This window comes from Pelobates fuscus, chromosome 10 (assembly GCF_036172605.1).
Source record: "Pelobates fuscus isolate aPelFus1 chromosome 10, aPelFus1.pri, whole genome shotgun sequence".
In the NCBI taxonomy this organism is placed as follows: domain Eukaryota; kingdom Metazoa; phylum Chordata; class Amphibia; order Anura; family Pelobatidae; genus Pelobates; species Pelobates fuscus.
This window is the reverse complement of record NC_086326.1, coordinates 40,720,671-40,738,912: the sequence shown is the minus strand read 5'-3', so window position 1 is coordinate 40,738,912 and position 18,242 is coordinate 40,720,671. Positions and strand designations below refer to the sequence as shown.

Below are 18,242 nucleotides of genomic sequence, written 5' to 3'. Positions count from 1 at the left end.
ATGGTATTGGAAATCCAACGTCTCAAGGTGGAAGTAGAGGCTGCCTCCCCTCTCCTGGATCCAATCGGAAGAACAAATAGCTGTTGAGACTTCCGAAATGGATTAGAAGCTTCTATGTACTTAAGCAGGCACTGCCTGACATCCAATTCATGAAGTTTCACTTCCTCTGGCGTAGGAGAAGGATAAAAGGAAGGAATAACAATTTCCTGTAAGATGTGGAAATTCGAGACGACTTTAGGTAGAAACTCTTGTCTAGGTCTCAAGATCACCCTGTCGTGGAACACTTGAAAGTGATTTTCATCGCAGGAAAATGCATGAATTTCAGACATGCGCTTTGCCGTAGTGACAGCCACCAGAAATAATGTCTTATATGTTAATAAGACCAGACCCAGCTCATCTAATGGAGCAAAGGGGTTTTCAGACAACGCCTCCAGTACCATAGGTAAATTCCACGGAGGAGAGTAGTTCCTATTTGGAGGCCTTATACGGATGGTAGCTTTAAAGAATCTGGCAATTAGAGGGTCAGATGCCCAGGACTTGTTGCAGAGAGCAGATAAAGCCGAAGCTTGGACTTTAAGAGTGCTAAGACTCAGTCCCTTATCCAGACCTGTATGAAGAAAGTGTAGAATATTGATGTTAGACGGATGAAGAAAATCCACACTATTAACTTGAGACCAGGAACGGAATACTTCCCATATCCTATGGTAGCAGGAAGAGGTTGATACCCTTCTGGATTTAAGGAGTGTAGACGCCACAGCTTCTGAGATCCCTTGAGCTAGAAGTCTCTCCTTTTCAAGAGCCATGCCCCCAATTTCAGCTGGCTGGGGTTGGGATGAACTGCTGGTCCCTGAGTCAAGATGTTTGGGCTGAGAGGAAGAGGCCAAGGAGGTTCCAGGCTCATCTTGTTTAGAAGGGGAAACCAAGGTCTGCGAGGCCAGATTGGGATAATGGCAATGACCTTGAGGCCTTCCTTCCATACTTTCCTCAGTAGCCGGTAAATCATAGGTAGGGGAGGGAACGCGTACCCCAGATCGAATTCCCATGGAAGAGACAGGGCATCCTGTCCTACAGCTCGGTGATCTGCATGAAGGGAGTAATACCTCTTCACCTGAGTATTCCGGTATGAAGCCATCAGGTCGATCTGGGGTACATAGAGAGGCCTTAGAGGTGTAATCTGCCCCCCAAGAGTGAAGCCATAATGCTCTCCTGGAGGCTACAGACAGCGCCATACTTTTGGCTACCATTTTAGTGAGATCCAGGGAAGCTTCAGAACAGAATTCTGTGGCCAGTTTTAAATCATTAAGGCCCTCCAATAGGCGTTCTCTACGGACTCCCCCAGAGATATCTTCTTCTAGATTATTCACCCATATCTTAAGAGCTCTGGACAAGGTGGTAAGGGCAATTGCTGGGTGTAATGCTGATCCCAATGCCAGGTATGCCTTAATCAGGTCGGCGTCTAATCGCTTTTCCATTGGCTCCCTTAAATATGCCATTGAGTCTATGGGAAGAGTCGTTCTTTTTGCCATGTGAATGACCGCTGCGTCAATTTTCGGAACCAACATCCATGATTTGCAATCCTCAGGAGCATACGGGTATAGTCTAGGAATTTTGTTCTTTAGAGTTACCTTCCTCTCAGGTCTATTCCATTCTTCACCAACGACTTCCTTGATGGCCGAATGCACTGATCTTCAAAGTATCTGTCGGACTCCTTCTCCCTGCTCTCTTCAGGGATTCTCAACGTGTCTCTGATCAGACAAACCAGTTTATCTACAGACCTGGAATCCAGCGATTTTGAGTCACACTCATCCTCCTCTTCCTCGGAATAGTCTTCCATCATATCAGATTCCTCTTCTGATTCCACATAGCATTCCACTCTGGGACGTTTCGAGATAGACATCTTATTAGAGGCTTTAAACCCTTCAGCAATAGCTTCCGATATCCATTTCTTTAAGTCAGTCTGTGGGGAACTGTCTTTCGCTGCTTCCGTCAAGATCTGCACAAATTATTCCCTGGAGGAGCCACTTGGTTGCAGTTTGCACATCGGTTAGATTTCTCTCGATATTTTCTGGGAGATATTTCTTGAGATTTTTCTGGGCTGAAATAAAGGCCAATATGAAACATATTATAGGCCTGTAGTGGCACTCTTTTCCCCCCTTATTATAAAAGAATATATGCGGCTCACCTATGTCTTCTAGAGCGAGATCTTGAGGCAGAGGGAGAAGCCATCTAGAAAATAATACACTTATAGCAGAACCAATTTTAAAATAAACTGAGAAAATTAAAGATAAAATAAAGTAGGATTTTTACCTTAAAAACCAGATTCTGGAGAAAAAGGGCAGCTTTCCTTGTTACCAGATGATCAGGGAAGAAGCAAGGATCAATTTTGAGTGATTTTAGAATTTTCGGTTTTTTGGCGCGATATACCTTTAAGCGCGCAACTATCCCGCGCATGCGCAGTACCGGCGGCGTCTGGCGGCCGCTCTGCGCATGCGCCGGCAATCCGAACACAGAAGAGCAGGATCGGAGAAAGACAGTCCCTGCCAGTCAGTCTATACCCAGAATGAAGCATGAAGGTAAGGACAAACTGACCGAGGAAATAGATAGATGATCCGAGAATATTTTAGAACAAGACTCAGACCTTGTTCTCCCAGGGAAAAACTCCATAAGAATATAAGAAAGAGATATACAAGTAATAAAAACTTACCCTGGCTTCTCCAAAACACTGACCTCAGATCGGGGGGGGGGGGGGGGTGGATGTCATAAGGGGAAATCTTTAAGGCAACAGCCGACCCCACATCATGATCTCTAATATTGATTTCTCCCATACAGTACAGATACTAATCTGTACTAAACTCAGTTAGTCCTGCCCGTGCAGGCTGTTTACTGAGTTCTTCAGATGAAGAGAGGCTGAACTACATCTGGAGGCCCATGGTACACATGGGAAGGTGGCCCAAAATAAAACATCCTGTGTGTCCTGAAAGGACAGGAAAAAAGACTGTGGGATAGAAGGAGGAGGGACCTTTCATACCCAGCCTGGTCTGATTAATTGATTTTGTCCTGTCCTGTTCGGGGCGGAGCTACCCATAAGTGATGCTGCCATGATTAGCCAGGAAAAAGGTATTTTCACCAACTGATCTGCTGGACACATTTTCTTTGCTAAAAAGGGAACATGTTCTCAAATATTTATGCCCTGAATCCCTGTCCATTTTCTAGAAGCTCCATATTGTGTGAGTTTAACAGCTCCACAGCAATTTCTTTAGTAGAGGTTTAGAAATCAGTCTATAAATATGGTTCTAAGTCACATTTTAGTTGTATAAATTAGTAAGTCACCTAAAAATTTCAGGACAGCACCTCGCTACACATTAAAATGTCCCTCTTACTCTATTTGAAAGGCTGGTTCATATGCCCAGGGCAGGGAAATAGGATGGTCCCATGACCGTTCTGCCCCCGCCACAATGAATGGAAGGGGATGAAGAGAATAAAAATTTAGAAAACAGACCTACACATCTGGAGTCTTACAATAAAGGGCTGCCTCAACTAACCTATAGCAGAGGTGCCCAAAAGGTAGATCCTAGATTTAAAACTACAGCTCCCATGAAGATTTGTCTTTCTAAAAGCATCAAGGGAATTGTAGTGCTACAACATGTCAGTCTACCTTTTGGGCACCCCTGACCTATAGCATTAAAATCCCATGCTTTGATGTCTACAGAAATTAACCCAGGACCTGTTCAGCACATATCAAAGCCCCCCAAAAATAAATTTTTGAAGTAGTGTCACTCAATTGTGGGATACCGGCTATAAAGCATGACTTATGCACATATCTGTAAGAATATTGTTTTAGAAGGGTGCTGCTTGGAAACATCCCACTGAATAGTTTATACTTTTGAAACTATTGTTAACTGACCCAACGTGCAAATATTAACCTTAAGTTAAAATTTACTCAATTTTGACCTACAATATTTGAATTCTCTTTAATGGTATTATTCCCACGTGGCAACTCTTCATATCCTGAGTAAATCCAGTTCAAAGTCTACCTACTTTACATTATGCTTGATGTTGCAACCCCAGTTTTATATTCCCTGTGCAGTTTATAGAGCTGTGTGTACTAAAACTACATCAGGTCACAATCCAAAAATGCCAGCGAGGTCATTAGAGGATTGCCAACTGATATGAATCTACAGACTGGACTGAGCCTACTCTCCACATGCTGTTAAAGGTCACAGGCCTACAGTTACAGAAATCTGAGGGTGGAGGAGACATTTGCCCACTGTCTGAGAATGAGCTCCATCAGCCGCTTCACAAGATGTCTCAAGTGTTCTACGCCTAATATTTGAGTCCCACTGCCATGTTATCTAAAAATCAGCAAGTTATCATTCAGTTTTTTAACTCTAGCCTGTGTCCTTTGCCAAGAGAAAGAAATTAAGCCATTTTAGGGGTATTATACAAGCTGTAAGTTAGAGTTGCATTCCATACTTGCCAGTATGCATTTGTTTTTAACCGGCCACATTAACCCAACATTTAACACTTTGTGTTCTAGAACAGTCCCTCTAGTGGCTGTCTGATAGAGTGCCATCTTGAGGGTTCTGTCAACACTAATCTGGTTGAGTTTTTAATAGTCAACATTTAACCCATTGAGAGCCACTCTTTACACCAGTGTACCACCATCTCCCAAAACTAGAAGAGGATAACCTGGCATAGCAAGTTAGGGCGACAATAACCTTTATTCCATTCTAGTAAGTGGCATGCTCCCAGCAGAGAGAGTAGGTACCCTGCCAGAGTGATTGCTTCTTAGGTTTAGCAAGTACATTCAGAGCCAATGCAGGATATTTAACAGTACTACATCTACAGCTTGAAAGGAACATGTAGGAGTAGCCCACTATCCTCCACAGACAGACCCATAAATGAGACATTTCATTCATTTTGTTTAAATTTTATTACGCAGAAAATGGACACAGACAGACAAGCTAGTGAGGTTGACTCTGGGGCCCTACAGTGACAATACCACTAGGTGAATTGGGGACCCACAGTGACAGGAAGGAGGTCAATAGGTGATATTCTATTCCTTGGAGAACATGTGAATTATGAGATCCAGCACACGGTTACTGTATCCAAATTCATTGTCATACCTGCAGGAGACAGAATGTTAAAGTTAGAAATGCTGTACTTTAGATTCACCAAAATAGTTTGTGCCAACAGACTGCAGTGCCAGGAGAACAAGCTGGCTCCTGCAGTGCCCCCATCCTATGTTGAAGGGGTTAAAACCCTTTCATTGAACTACCTGAATCCAGCACCGATGTCCCTTGGTGCTGGGTCAGGCTCCACCCCGAAGAGATCTAGCACAAATTAGACCTCCCCATAGGAAAGCATTATTCAATGCTTTTCTATGGATTTCTGAAAACATTGGAGGTCCTCACGCATAGCATGAAAATGTCCAGCTTAGTTTTAAACACTGTTCTAAGAACACAAAGTGCCTCTAGGGGCTGACTTATAGAGTGCCATCTTGAGGTTCTGTCAACAAGCTGTTATTTTCACTAGTTCAGTTGCACACGTACAATGTGGTATCAGAGCTTAACCTGACAATACAGTAGGGTTCTAGGTTAATCATATTCTGCAGCGTTAGGAGAACACACTTTAATCCATGGTGATGCCATAGAGTTTTTAAATGCTCTTATTTTAAGGACACTACACATCCCACCTTGGACCTAAAACATTGAACACAAGGCAATCAATTAACCATTTATGCTAGAGAGAAGCCTTTCACATACTTACCAGGCGATCAGCTTCACAAAGTGATCGTTCAGAGCAATACCAGCACCAGCATCAAAAATGGATGAATGTATATCGCCATTGAAGTCAGTGGAGACAACCTGCAAGAGGACATACAGTGAGGGTTGTTCAGAACACAGAAGTCGCTTTGAGAGCGGTCCAGCCACCACACTCTTATCAAGTGAAGCCAAGCTTAACCCACCTGATCTTCAGTGTAGCCGAGGATTCCCTTCATGGGTCCTTCAGATGCAGCCTTAACAGCAGCCTTGATAGCATCATATTTGGCCTATACAAGAAGAAATTCTTTAGAACATGGTCAAAGAATTTGTAGTCGAGGAAGTTTTTTTTTTTTTTTTTTTTTTAAATCCACGTGACTACTCACTGGCTTTTCCAGGCGGACAGTCAGATCCACTACAGACACGTTTGGTGTGGGAACACGGAATGCCATTCCAGTAATTTTTCTGAAAGGAAGAAAAGTGTCAGCGTATGGAAAGTGTTAGTCGTCACCAGACTATGCACAACTGAAGCAGAGCCTCACCCATTCAGCTCTGGGATGACTTTGCCAACAGCTTTTGCTGCACCAGTTGATGCGGGAATGATGTTCTGCGAAGCGCCTCTTCCATCACGCCACAGTTTGCCAGATGGTCCATCCACTGTTTTTTGGGTGGCAGTGAAAGCATGTACTGTGGTCTAGAGGAAGAGTATGGAATTAGGAGTGACAGACTAGAGTATGGCAGAGTTACAACCAGAGGGAGAAGCTAGATCCTCACCATCAATCCTTCAACAATGTGGAAGTTGTCATTGATCACCTTGGCCAGAGGAGCTAGGCAGTTAGTGGTGCAGGAGGCATTGCTGGAGAAATAATGGTTAAAACCTGAGTCAGCTACAAAAAACTAGTGCACAAAAAAGGCAGACTGCAAGGACAAGAGTAGAATATAATTTGTAAGAAATGGCACAGAGGCTCAAAGTGTTACCTGACAACTTTAAGGGAATTGTCGTATTTTTCATGGTTTACACCAATAACAAACATGGGAGCATCAGCGGATGGAGCGGAGATGATCACTCGTTTTGCACCACCCTTCAAGTGAAGCTGTGGGAAAGACAGCTGTAAACAACTGCTATTACAGGAGGAGGTTCTGAAAACATATTGAACAGATACTCACAGAGGCCTTTTCAATGGTTGTGAAGACACCAGTAGACTCTACTACATAGACTGCACCTGCATCTCCCCATTTAATGTTGCTTGGGTCCCGTCTAGGGGAGAATTATTTTTTTTAATTAAGTTTTAGTACATTAGGTTGTTGTAAAGAACAAGGCAATAGAATATTAAAACTTACTCCTGGAAGACTGTGATTGCATGACCATTCACAACCAGTTTTCCATTCACTGCTTCAACGGTTCCCTTGAAGTTTCCATGGGTAGAGTCATATTTAAACATGTAAACCTGGTGTTGAAAAGAAATACAAGTATGAGTTGCAGGATGGGGAAATAAACAGTTCTTGTACAAGAGCCTGTAAAGCATTTTGTAACAGGATGCATCAGTGTCCAATTCCACTCACCATGTAGTCTAGGTCAATGAATGGGTCATTGATGGCAACAATGTCAACCTTTCCAGTGAGGAAAGCAGCACGGGTCACCAGACGGCCAATACGACCAAAACTAGAGGAGAGAGTATGAGATGCAGGAATGGACATTTTAGTATGTTTGTAATGCCAGCTACACAGGAGTCTAAAAATATAGCTAGCTAATAGTATCTCATCCTGCAGCCATGTGAAGTATAAAGCCAGGGGTTTGTTTTATTGCAGTGGTTGGCATGCAAATCACTAGGAGGGCATAACATCAGTAAGCCAGAGTGGCATTCTGTCATTCATTCATGTTAGAATTTGATCATGTGGGATTTATAGTCAGACTCCTTAAAAGAACACTATAGGGTCAGAACACAAACATGATCCGCCTCCTTGGTGACAGAATTGCCGATTTAGCCAATCCAATGCTTTCCAAAAGGAAAGGATTGGCTGATGTCAGCAGGCAGGATGGGGCCCAAATGTGGTTTTAGCCAGTTAGCACCATCCCCAAACAGCAGTGCACTGCCCCAGGAAGCACATCCAGCAGCCATCTGAGGAGTGTCTGGTGTAAATACTGCCTTTGCATGAAAAAGGCAATGATTATACTCACCAGAACTACATTAAGCTGTAGTTCTGGTGACTAGAGTGTCCCTTTAACATTTACGTGGTTAACATTTTATTAAAACTCATTAGCCAGTATCCTGCAAGCCATAACGATAGAAGGTTAAATTAAATTCCCCATCAACAGGTAAACGTAGCAGACACCCGAGTGAATGAAAGCTTTGTTCTGTAGTTTGAAGTGGCATAGTTTAGGCTGAAAATACAGTGTCATCAAATTAAGATCATGCTTCATTTATTGATGTGATTAGGTATTCACAATGAGATTCCATGAACTGTTTATTCTGCAGCATGTCCATCTTCAATGCAAACATATTGTGCACGGATGTCCTGGCTTGGGCCAGTCTACAGACACTCTCCCACTCAGAGACAGGCAGCTGTTATTCTAGTGCAAATCCTCTGCAAAGCCTTGCCCACACCCCCTCCCAAGGAACAGCACCCATCAGGTGCAAAGGTTGGGCTGAGCAAGCAAAACTAGGACAAACAGATACCCTTCAAAGGGTGAGAACAGCAAGTTCCCATCAAACAAATTACACACCCCAGTTAACAGCTGGCATCTATTAATAGGAGAGCATGTGCAGGGCATGTAAAGAGTCAGACATGATGCACCAGGGCTCCGCAACCGGAGGACATGCTACAGTGACTAATCGGTTAAAAAAAAAAAAAAATTCATTGCTGCAGGGACTGTCCCTTGCAGTCTACGTGCAGCCAACATCAGGGAGCAGGACGTGAGTCAGCATCCTACATGTTTCAGCAATTGGCAGGCAAGGGATTACAGCAATGAGAGGGAGGAGCCCGTCTTGCTATGTAGCAGGTAGTGATGCACTAGTGGAGGTGACACAAGACAGATGGCTGTCCTTGAGATGCCCTTGAGGTGCTGCAGCTAGGGGGGCACATTGCACACCCCTCGAGTCCCCCACCATGCTGTAAGAGGAAACTGCAGCAAGATGCAGGGAGGGCAGAGTGTGGGAAATGAGGAAACGCCACCAAATCTGTTCTGCGAGGGGAGGAGTTCATGAAGAGCAGCCATTTTGGGAGCATGCATCTCAGAATAAGTCTGGACCATTAACCCTTAGCTAGTCCCATCACATCCTCCATCCCAATTGGAATTCTACAGCTCTAGCACCTATTAACAGCTAGAAGTAGAATTAACCTCCACCTATACATTAGTCTAAAATAGACATAACCCCTCAGAAGACCTACCAGTGTCAAACCCATAAAGAAGGCATGCCCACCATCCCACTGATAGTCTCTTGTACCCAACATTAGCAGTAAGCTTTACGTGGCAGAAGATGCATAGTTTTTACACGGCTGCTACAGTTATAAGGGCATCTCCAAAGACAACATTTAGATAACAAGTCATTCATATGACTATTTCTCACTAGACATCCTGATTCTCCTCCCATTCATTAAACCAGTTAGCTAGCCCCCAAAAATGGAAACTTACCCATTAACACCAACCTTCACCATTTTGCCAAGATGTTTTTATTCCTGTTAGAAAGATACATGTATGCATTAAGTGGGAATCAGCACAGTACCCCACACTATAAAAAAAAAAAAAAAAAAAAAAAAAAACTACCAGCAGTCATATAGAGAGTGATCCTACAGCTCAAGACCCCCCCCCCACCCACCCACCCACCCAATTAATACCATTTGCACTATAATGTTTGAGAACCTGTAGCCCAGCAAGAGTCCTAGCTTCAACTTAGCCTCAATATATATCTCCCATGTGAGGGAGCAGAACCAAGTACCTACCTATAACCCAGCACCATCCCATGAGGCCACATATGAACCATTTCCTAAAGCACCCAAAAACCAGACAGCCCTATAGTCATACAGCTTATAAACCCCCACTCCAAGCACATATCTCCCATACCCAGATAGCAGCCCCATAGAGTCAGAAAGACTAATACACCCCACTAATCACCCTCAGTCATCCATCACAAGTGCCCCATACTCCCAATACCCAGATAGCCTAATAGAGTGATACAGCTTATAAACCCCACTAATCTCCCATACCCCCAATACCCAGATAGCAGCCCCAAGGAGTGATACAGCTTATAAACCCCACAAATCACCCTCAGCCATCCATCACATGTGTCCCATACTCCCAATACCCAGATATCAGCCCCATAGAGTCAGAAAGACTAATACACCCCACTGATTACCCCAGGGCATGACACCCCCAGCACGCTGAGTACCTGCCCCCCTCAATGCCAGCTCCATAGACTCACACAATCAATAGAACCCCTAGTTACCCCAGGACTCTCAATACCTGTCACTGTCTCACCGTGTCCTGCAGCAGAGTGACGGAAAATGTTCACACCCGCCTTATATACTCACTGAGTGCCTGGAAACCACGGGCCCAACCCACCAACAGCTGTTCACCAATCACACCAGGTGGTGTCATGACTCCACCCACTCTGCCTGTCACTGCAAGACTGGCTACGTGCAGCCGTAAACCTGCGAGTAGGAGCGCAGCGCCTTGTTCCCCCTTCCCCTCCTCATGGCAGCATCTTGCCCCCAGAATACCAATAATGGCTGTTTGTACCCCCAATAGGTCACTGCTTCCATGCTCCCCAAACTTACAGTGCACCCAGAAAATCCATATTCTGTAACCCTATATCTCAATCAATTACCTTACAATGTCTCCAGACCCCAATAATACTTTACACTGACTTCTAGACAAAACCACAATAATACCTTACAGACCTGCCTCAGTAATACTTTACAGTGCCTACAAACACCCAATAATACTTTACAGTGCCTACAGACACCCAATACTACCATATAGTGCCTAGAGACCCCCAATAATACCATATAGTGCCTACAGACCCCCCCAATAATACCATACAGTGTCTGCATACCCCTAATACCATATAGTGCCTACAGACCCCAATAATACTTTACAGTGCATACAGACCCCCCCACTCCTACCATAAAGTGTCTGCAGACCCCCCAATAATACCTTGCAATGCCTTCAAACCCCCAATAATACCTTACAGTCCTTACATACCCTTAGTAATACCTTACAGTGTGTCCAGACCGCAATAATACCTTATAGTGCCTATAGACCCCCCAATAATATCATATAGTACCTACAAACCCCCAATAATACCTTACAGTCCTTACAGACCCTCAATAATACCTTACAGTGTCTCCAGACCCCAATAATACCTTATAGTGTATTGTATTGTATTGCTATTATAAGATATTCCAAAGCTGCACTGTACAATGGGTAAACGATATGCACAATAAATTGTGACAGAACAAGTTTGACATAAAGGGACAGGAGGCGACAGAAGCCCTTCTCAAACTTAAAAGACAAAAGAAGGTGGGGTAAAGTTACACAGACGTTAAAGGGCAATGTATACTGAAAGGAAGCTGGGTTGCTAGGTGTACTAACTATAATCCACAGTGTATAAATTGAATGATAGAAGTTATTATTATTATTGGCATTTATAAAGCGCCAACTTATTCCGCAGCGCTTTAGTTGTAGCATAAGTATTTGAAATAATATTAGCGCAGTCGGTGGGGATACAAGTTGGTGTAGATTGCCTTAGGGTTCGGAATTCAGTGTTTGCCTAAAATGTTTGCCTATAAATGCTTTTTTTTTTTTTAGGGATAAAGAATGGTCTGGTGGGTTTGTATTGACAATTCATAAAAATGGAAAAACTACAGACACCCTTGAGGTGTTAGAGGTATACCCCTAGATTTCCAATATCTTGATGCTCTTCCCAAGTCCTCCCAAGATCTTATTGTACCCCTAGATGGCTAATGTGTTACCCCTCTTCCCAAATGTAACCAAAATCTTACTGCACCTTTTTATTGTCGATATCTTTCCACTCTACCTAAATCCCCCAATACCTTATTGTTCCCCTAGGCCTCAATATTTTACTGCTCCTCTTAAATCCCACAAAACCTTACTGTGACCGCAAATTTCAACTAACTTTACACCTATACCTTAGAGAGCATTAAGAACCCCAATACCGATCGCCACCCCCTCTACCTTAATTCTTCCTAAATCATCCCTAAAACGTACTGTACCCCCATATATTTCACATCTTTTTGTTCTACATAAACCTCCCCAAGTCTTAGGGTACCCCCAAATACTCTCCCAAACCTTTACTAGTGGACACCCAAATACTCCTTAATATATTATTGTACCCTAATGTATCAATGCCATGTTGTGTGGACCCAGGACATACTTGAAAACAAGATAAATCTCAATGTATCTTTCCTGGTAAAATATTTTATAAATAAATAATCATTGCACTCCTGACACTCTCCAATATTTTGACGATTCTCCAGATATTCCCAAAATCTTACTCATTGATACCTACTAAAGTTCCCAGCCCATCATCAATGTTTATCCCATAGTAATTAGATTTCTCTCCTACCCCACCCCCACCCAGTGTCATTCCAAGTAGCAATGTCAAAGCATCATTTCTCCACCCACTGAGGGTTCATGTCACATCAGCTCAATACCCTACTGCAAATTCTTTTTGCACCAGCCCAGTGCCCAGAGAGAATCCATTTCTCTTCACCCCCTGTATACAATAATGTACTACACACTACATACTTGGCAGGAGAGGGTTAATGGGAAATGGTCTGCCTAGATCAGCAAGGAAATGGTTAATGGAAAAATAATATGCCTGTATCTGGGGCTAGAGGGTTAAAGGGACAATACACTGCCTATGTCTGGCATTAGGGGTTAATGAGGCAAATGAGTTGCCCATATCTGATAGGAGGGGATTAATAGAGCCATGTTCTTCCCATATCTTGCAGGAGAGGGTTCATGGAGCAATACTCTGCCTAAGTCTAGCAGGAGAGGGTTAATGGTGCTTATACCTTGCACAAGAGGGTTAATGGGGTAATATTCTTCATATATTTTGCAGGAGTGAGTAAATGTGATAAGTCTTCCTTTATCTTGCAGGAAATGGTTAATGAGGCAGTATTTTTCCTATATCTTGTAGGGGTGGGTTAATTGGGTAATAGTATTTCTATATCTTGCAGGAGAGGGTTAATGGGGTAATATTATTTCTATATCTTGCAGGAAAGGGTTAATGGAGTAATGGTATTTCTAATATCGTGCAGGAGAGGGTTAATGGGGTAATAGTATTTCTATATCTTGCAGGGGAGGGTTAATGGGTTAATAGTATTTCTATATCTTGCAGGAGAGGGTTAATGGAGTAATAGCATGTCTATATCATGCAGGAGAGGGTTAACTGGGTAATAGTATTTCTATATCTTGCAGGAGAGGGTTAATGGGGTAATAGTATTTCTATATCTTGCAGGAGAGGGTTAATGGGATAATAGTATTTCTATATCTTGCAGGAGAGGGTTAATGGGTTAATAGTATTTCTAATATCTTGCAGGAGAGGGTTAATAGTATTTCTATATCTTGCAGGAGAGGGTTAATGGAGTAATAGTATTTCTATATTTTGCAGGAGAGGATTAATGGAGTAATAGTATTTATATATCTTGCAGGAGAGGGTTAATGGGGTAATAGTATTTCGATATCTTGCAGGAGAGGGTTAATAGTATTTCTAATATCTTGCAGGAGAGGGTTACTGGAGTAATAGTATTTCTATATCTTGCAGGAGAGGGTTAATAGTATTTCTATATCTTGCAGGAGAGGGTTAATGGAGTAATAGTATTTCTATATTTTGCAGGAGAGGATTAATGGAGTAATAGTATTTATATATCTTGCAGGAGAGGGTTAATGGGGTAATAGTATTTCGATATCTTGCAGGAGAGGGTTAATGGGATAATAGTATTTCTATATCTTGCAGGAGAGGGTTATTGGGGTAATAGTATTTCTATATCTTGCAGGAGAGGGTTAATAGTATTTTTATATCTTGCAGGAGAGGGTTAATGGAGTAATAGTATTTCTATATCTTGCAGGAGAGGGTTAATAGTATTTATATATCTTGCAGGAGAGGGTTAATGGAGTAATAGTATTTCTATATCTTGCAGGAGAGGGTTATTGGGGTAATAGTATTTCTATATCTTGCAGGAGAGGGTTAATGGGATAATAGTATATCTATATCTTGCAGGAGAGGGTTAATAGTATTTCTATATCTTACAGGAGAGGGATAATGGAGTAATAGTATTTCTATATCTTGCAGGAGAGGGTTATTGGGGTAATAGTATTTCTATATCTTGCAGTAGAGGGTTATTGGGGTAATAGTATTTCTATATCTTGCAGGAGAGGGTTAATGGGATAATAGTATATCTATATCTTGCAGGAGAGGGTTAATAGTATTTCTATATCTTGCAGGAGAGGGTTAATGGAGTAATAGTATTTCTATATCTTGCAGGAGAGGGTTAATGGGATAATAGTATTTCTATATCTTGCAGGAGAGGGTTATTGGGGTAATAGTATTTCTATATCTTGCAGGAGAGGGTTAATGGAGTAATAGTATTTCTATATCTTGCAGGAGAGGGTTAATAGTATTTCTATATCTTGCAGGAGAGGGTTAATGGAGTAATAGTATTTCTATATCTTGCAGGAGAGGGTTAATAGTATTTATATATCTTGCAGGAGAGGGTTAATGGAGTAATAGTATTTCTATATCTTGCAGTAGAGGGTTAATGGGATAATAGTATTTCTATATCTTGCAGGAGAGGGTTAATGGGATAATAGTATTTCTATATCTTGCAGGAGAGGGTTATTGGGGTAATAGTATTTCTATATCTTGCAGGAGAGGGTTAATGGGATAATAGTATATCTATATCTTGCAGGAGAGGGTTAATGGGATAATAGTATTTCTATATCTAGCAGCAGAGGGTTAATGGAGTAATACTATTTCTATATCTTGCAGGAGAGGGTTAATGGGGTAATAGTATTTCTATATCTTGCAGCAGAGGGTTAATGGGGTTATATTATTTCTATATCTTGCAGGAGAGGGTTAATGGGGTAATAGTATTTCTAACTCTTGCAGGAGAGGGTTAATGGGGTAATAGTATTTCTATATCTTGCAGGAGAGGGTTAATGGGGTAATATTATTTATATATCTTGCAGGAGAGGGTTAATGGGGTAATAGTATTTCTAACTCTTGCAGGAGAGGATAATGTGGCGATGCTCTGTCTATATCCTATATCTAGCAGGAGAGGGTTAATTGGATAACATTCGTCCTATATCTTGCAGAAAATAGCTGCAGGGTTATTTACTAAAATGAGAATTTAAAGTGAATTTCAAATTTAAGACCAAAGTAGCCGAACTGGGAGCACAGGTGACCACGATAGTTTTTCCAGTCCTGTTATTTTGACTTTACATTTTAAATTCACTCGTTTTAGTAATGTCAATGACACTGCTGATGGTCCTGTGCTGAAGCAGGAGAGGGTTAAATGAGGATTACCAATGATATCTGACATGATTAATGTTAATTGAGATGAATTTATCTCTGCCCATTCAGTATTAACCATGATTGCTGTTTTAACCTTTGCAGTTCTATTCCTTGGTGGGCCAAGTGTGGAGAGCAGTGTTGACCCCTCTCCAGGTCCTGGACTATTTCTGGCTGCCTTGGGGAATGTCAATGTTTGAAGGGCAGAGCTTATTATAGCCCAAGTTGCAGTCACGACCTTTATATAAAGGTCAGGCAGGTGGAGTGAGGGGGATCTGCCCAGGGTCAAAGAGGTGACACAAAGAGCCTTTGGGGGTAGTAAACAGGCAGGGCCAGCTGTACCGCTTTGCTGCCTGTATGCACAACAACATTCTTCTACCACCCAAAAAAACAGGCTGTCAGTGTGTTGGTGTAATCCTGTAAAGTTGCCAGATCTATCATAGGACGCATAATTCAAATGCTACTGCTGGGAAATCAAGTGATTAATAAATCAGTTCTGCAGGATATTAATGCTTCATACTCCATGGCAGTATATGCTTCCCTGCAACATGTAAAAAATGAGATGTCCAGGAAAACATTATGATCTGGCAACCCTAATACGGTGTGCATTGTGAGGGTTAATCACTAAATCGCGAATTCTCATGATTTCACCAGCCAATTGCAACATAAGCGCAGTATAGCGATCACTATATATATATTTAAGAAAAAGAAAATTTTCCAGACAGAATGCAGCCCCTCTCCTACCCCACACACTGCATCCAGGGCCCAGAACTTGAGCTGTTTAACCCCTTAAGGACCAAACTTCTGGGATAAAAAGGGAATCATGACATGTCACACATGTCATGTGTCCTTAAGGGGTTCATACATTTCTGATGGCAGCATTGATTCCCAGTTTATAGAATAAATAAAAATGCACAGATGCCTTAGCCAGGTAAACACAGGCAGGGTTATTCAAATAAATAATAATATTGTATATGTTTATTTTAGTCACAGTTTAGGACTTCTACATACTATAGCACATTCTACACATTGACCATCAAGTGAGAAGATAAGGCAGAATAACATGGTGTAACTGGAGCCCCTAAGTCCTGCGACTTGTCACCGTGTGACTTTACACTAGGTCAGGGATAGGCAACCTTCGGCACTCCAGATGTTGTGGACTACATCCCCCATAATGCTGGTAAAGGATCATAGGAGGTGTAGTCCAAAACATCTGGAGTGCCGAAGGTTGCCTACGCCTGCACTAGGTGATGTGTTTTCTTAATGTTTGCCTAAAGCTGGACTATCCTTTGACCTTGTCCCTCTACCTCTTGGCCTCTCATGAAATGTTGTTGTTTTTTTTAAAGTGTCTTTGTTCTGTCCTTGTGATTGCTTTTTACTATTCATTAATTTCCAGCAATTTTTAACAATATTCACAGTACAAAAAATAAATACAAATTGTATATATATTTTTTATTTGTATCAGTTTCTATCCTGCATTATCTCTCTCACTCTAGACATGTTAACCTGTTGAAGTCTTTTTTTTTTTAGCAATTTTTGCTTCATAAGATTATTCATAATTTAACAGCCGTTCTATGAATTCTTCCTGAATTATTTATGTCTTCTCAAAGTCGCGGCCTTGAAAGCCAAGCACTGTATTCTAAATCTGGTTTTACCAGTGATCAATAAAGTGACATCTTTGTTTCTGGGTGGGGAAGGGAGGAGGCTAATGGATATATTTATATATTTCACTGCGGTCACACACATCGTATTGACAGCAACAAATTTCCTGATAAATCCATGGCAGCATGGACTTAATCCCATTGTACAGCGCTACGGAATTTGATGGCGCTATATAAAAAATGAATAAAAATAATAATGCAATACTGCCATGGTTTTAAAAAGGTAAAGATAAGTCCAGTAAATATGGAAACAATTTTCTATTTTGTGTGACTGTGCTAGGTTCCATAGCAGCAATTGATCTGCAGCATTCAATAGATGGATTTGTTTTTATTTTATTTTTTAAGCTTTAAAACATTTATGCAATATGTTCTATGTATTTATCAAAATAGGTTATAAAAGACAGCCTGACGGTCCTGGAGTGACTACTGATTTTCCACATGAGGGGAGAGATCAACCAAATGGAGGGCCCCACGTAAAGACCCGTTGCTGGGGTTTGTGTTTGGCTACTCAAATTGAAAAAAAGATAAGGACTCTAGTGAGACCAACAGACCCATGCGATTGGGGGATGACTGCTGCTTAGGTGTGGATGCTAGGTGGCCCTATCTTCCACAATTCTTAATTGCTGCTAGGGAAGGATCGGCCACGGTGGACTAGGCCTAGCTACCGTCTATCCTACATCTGTCACCACTGTAATATGGCTGTATAGCGACTTTGCTAGATTAATTATACCACCATGCATGTGAAGGTATAGGGCAGGTCAGGGCATTTCACTGCTCTCATCTCTATGCTGCACACAGGCAGACTAAATGGGCCAGAAGGTCCAGTCATACATCCAAATCAGCAAGCCTAGTGACAATGACTATGTGTTCAGTTCTACCCACTGGAACTGATCACTAGTGATGTCGCGAACACGAAATTTTCGGTTCGCGAACGGGAACTTCCGCAAACGTTCGCGAACCGGGCGAACCGCCATTGACCTCAATGGGCAGGCGAATTTTAAAACCCACAGGGACTCTTTCTGGCCACAAAAGTGATGGAAAGGTTCTTTCAAGGGGACTAACACCTGGACTGTGGCATGCCGGAGGGGGATCCATGGCAAAACTCCCATGGAAAATTACACATCCATAAAGGGCAGAAATCACCTAACATTCCTAAATCACAATGGATATGGATTGACACCTGACATATTGACACCTTCACATTTGGATTGACACCTGTCCTCAGAGCCCCTGATACACACTGACACAGAGCAGAATAGGGATTGTTCCCCCTACATAGGGTC

At 42.1% G+C, this 18,242-nt stretch overlaps 1 protein-coding gene across 1 annotated transcript; it reads right to left on the bottom strand.

Moving 5' to 3' along the window:
• Nucleotides 1–4,909: 4,909 nt before the first annotated feature.
• Nucleotides 4,910–9,476, bottom strand: GAPDH (glyceraldehyde-3-phosphate dehydrogenase). The gene is made up of 11 exons (XM_063434845.1): nt 9,397–9,476; nt 7,326–7,425; nt 7,104–7,210; nt 6,930–7,020; nt 6,741–6,856; nt 6,537–6,618; nt 6,305–6,456; nt 6,149–6,227; nt 5,969–6,052; nt 5,770–5,867; nt 4,910–5,126 (listed from the first exon to the last, which is right to left on the bottom strand). The coding sequence occupies exons 1-11, from the start codon at nt 9,417–9,419 to the stop codon at nt 5,057–5,059; spliced, it is 1,002 nt and encodes a 333-aa protein (XP_063290915.1). The 5' UTR covers nt 9,420–9,476; the 3' UTR covers nt 4,910–5,056.
• Nucleotides 9,477–18,242: the final 8,766 nt, after the last annotated feature.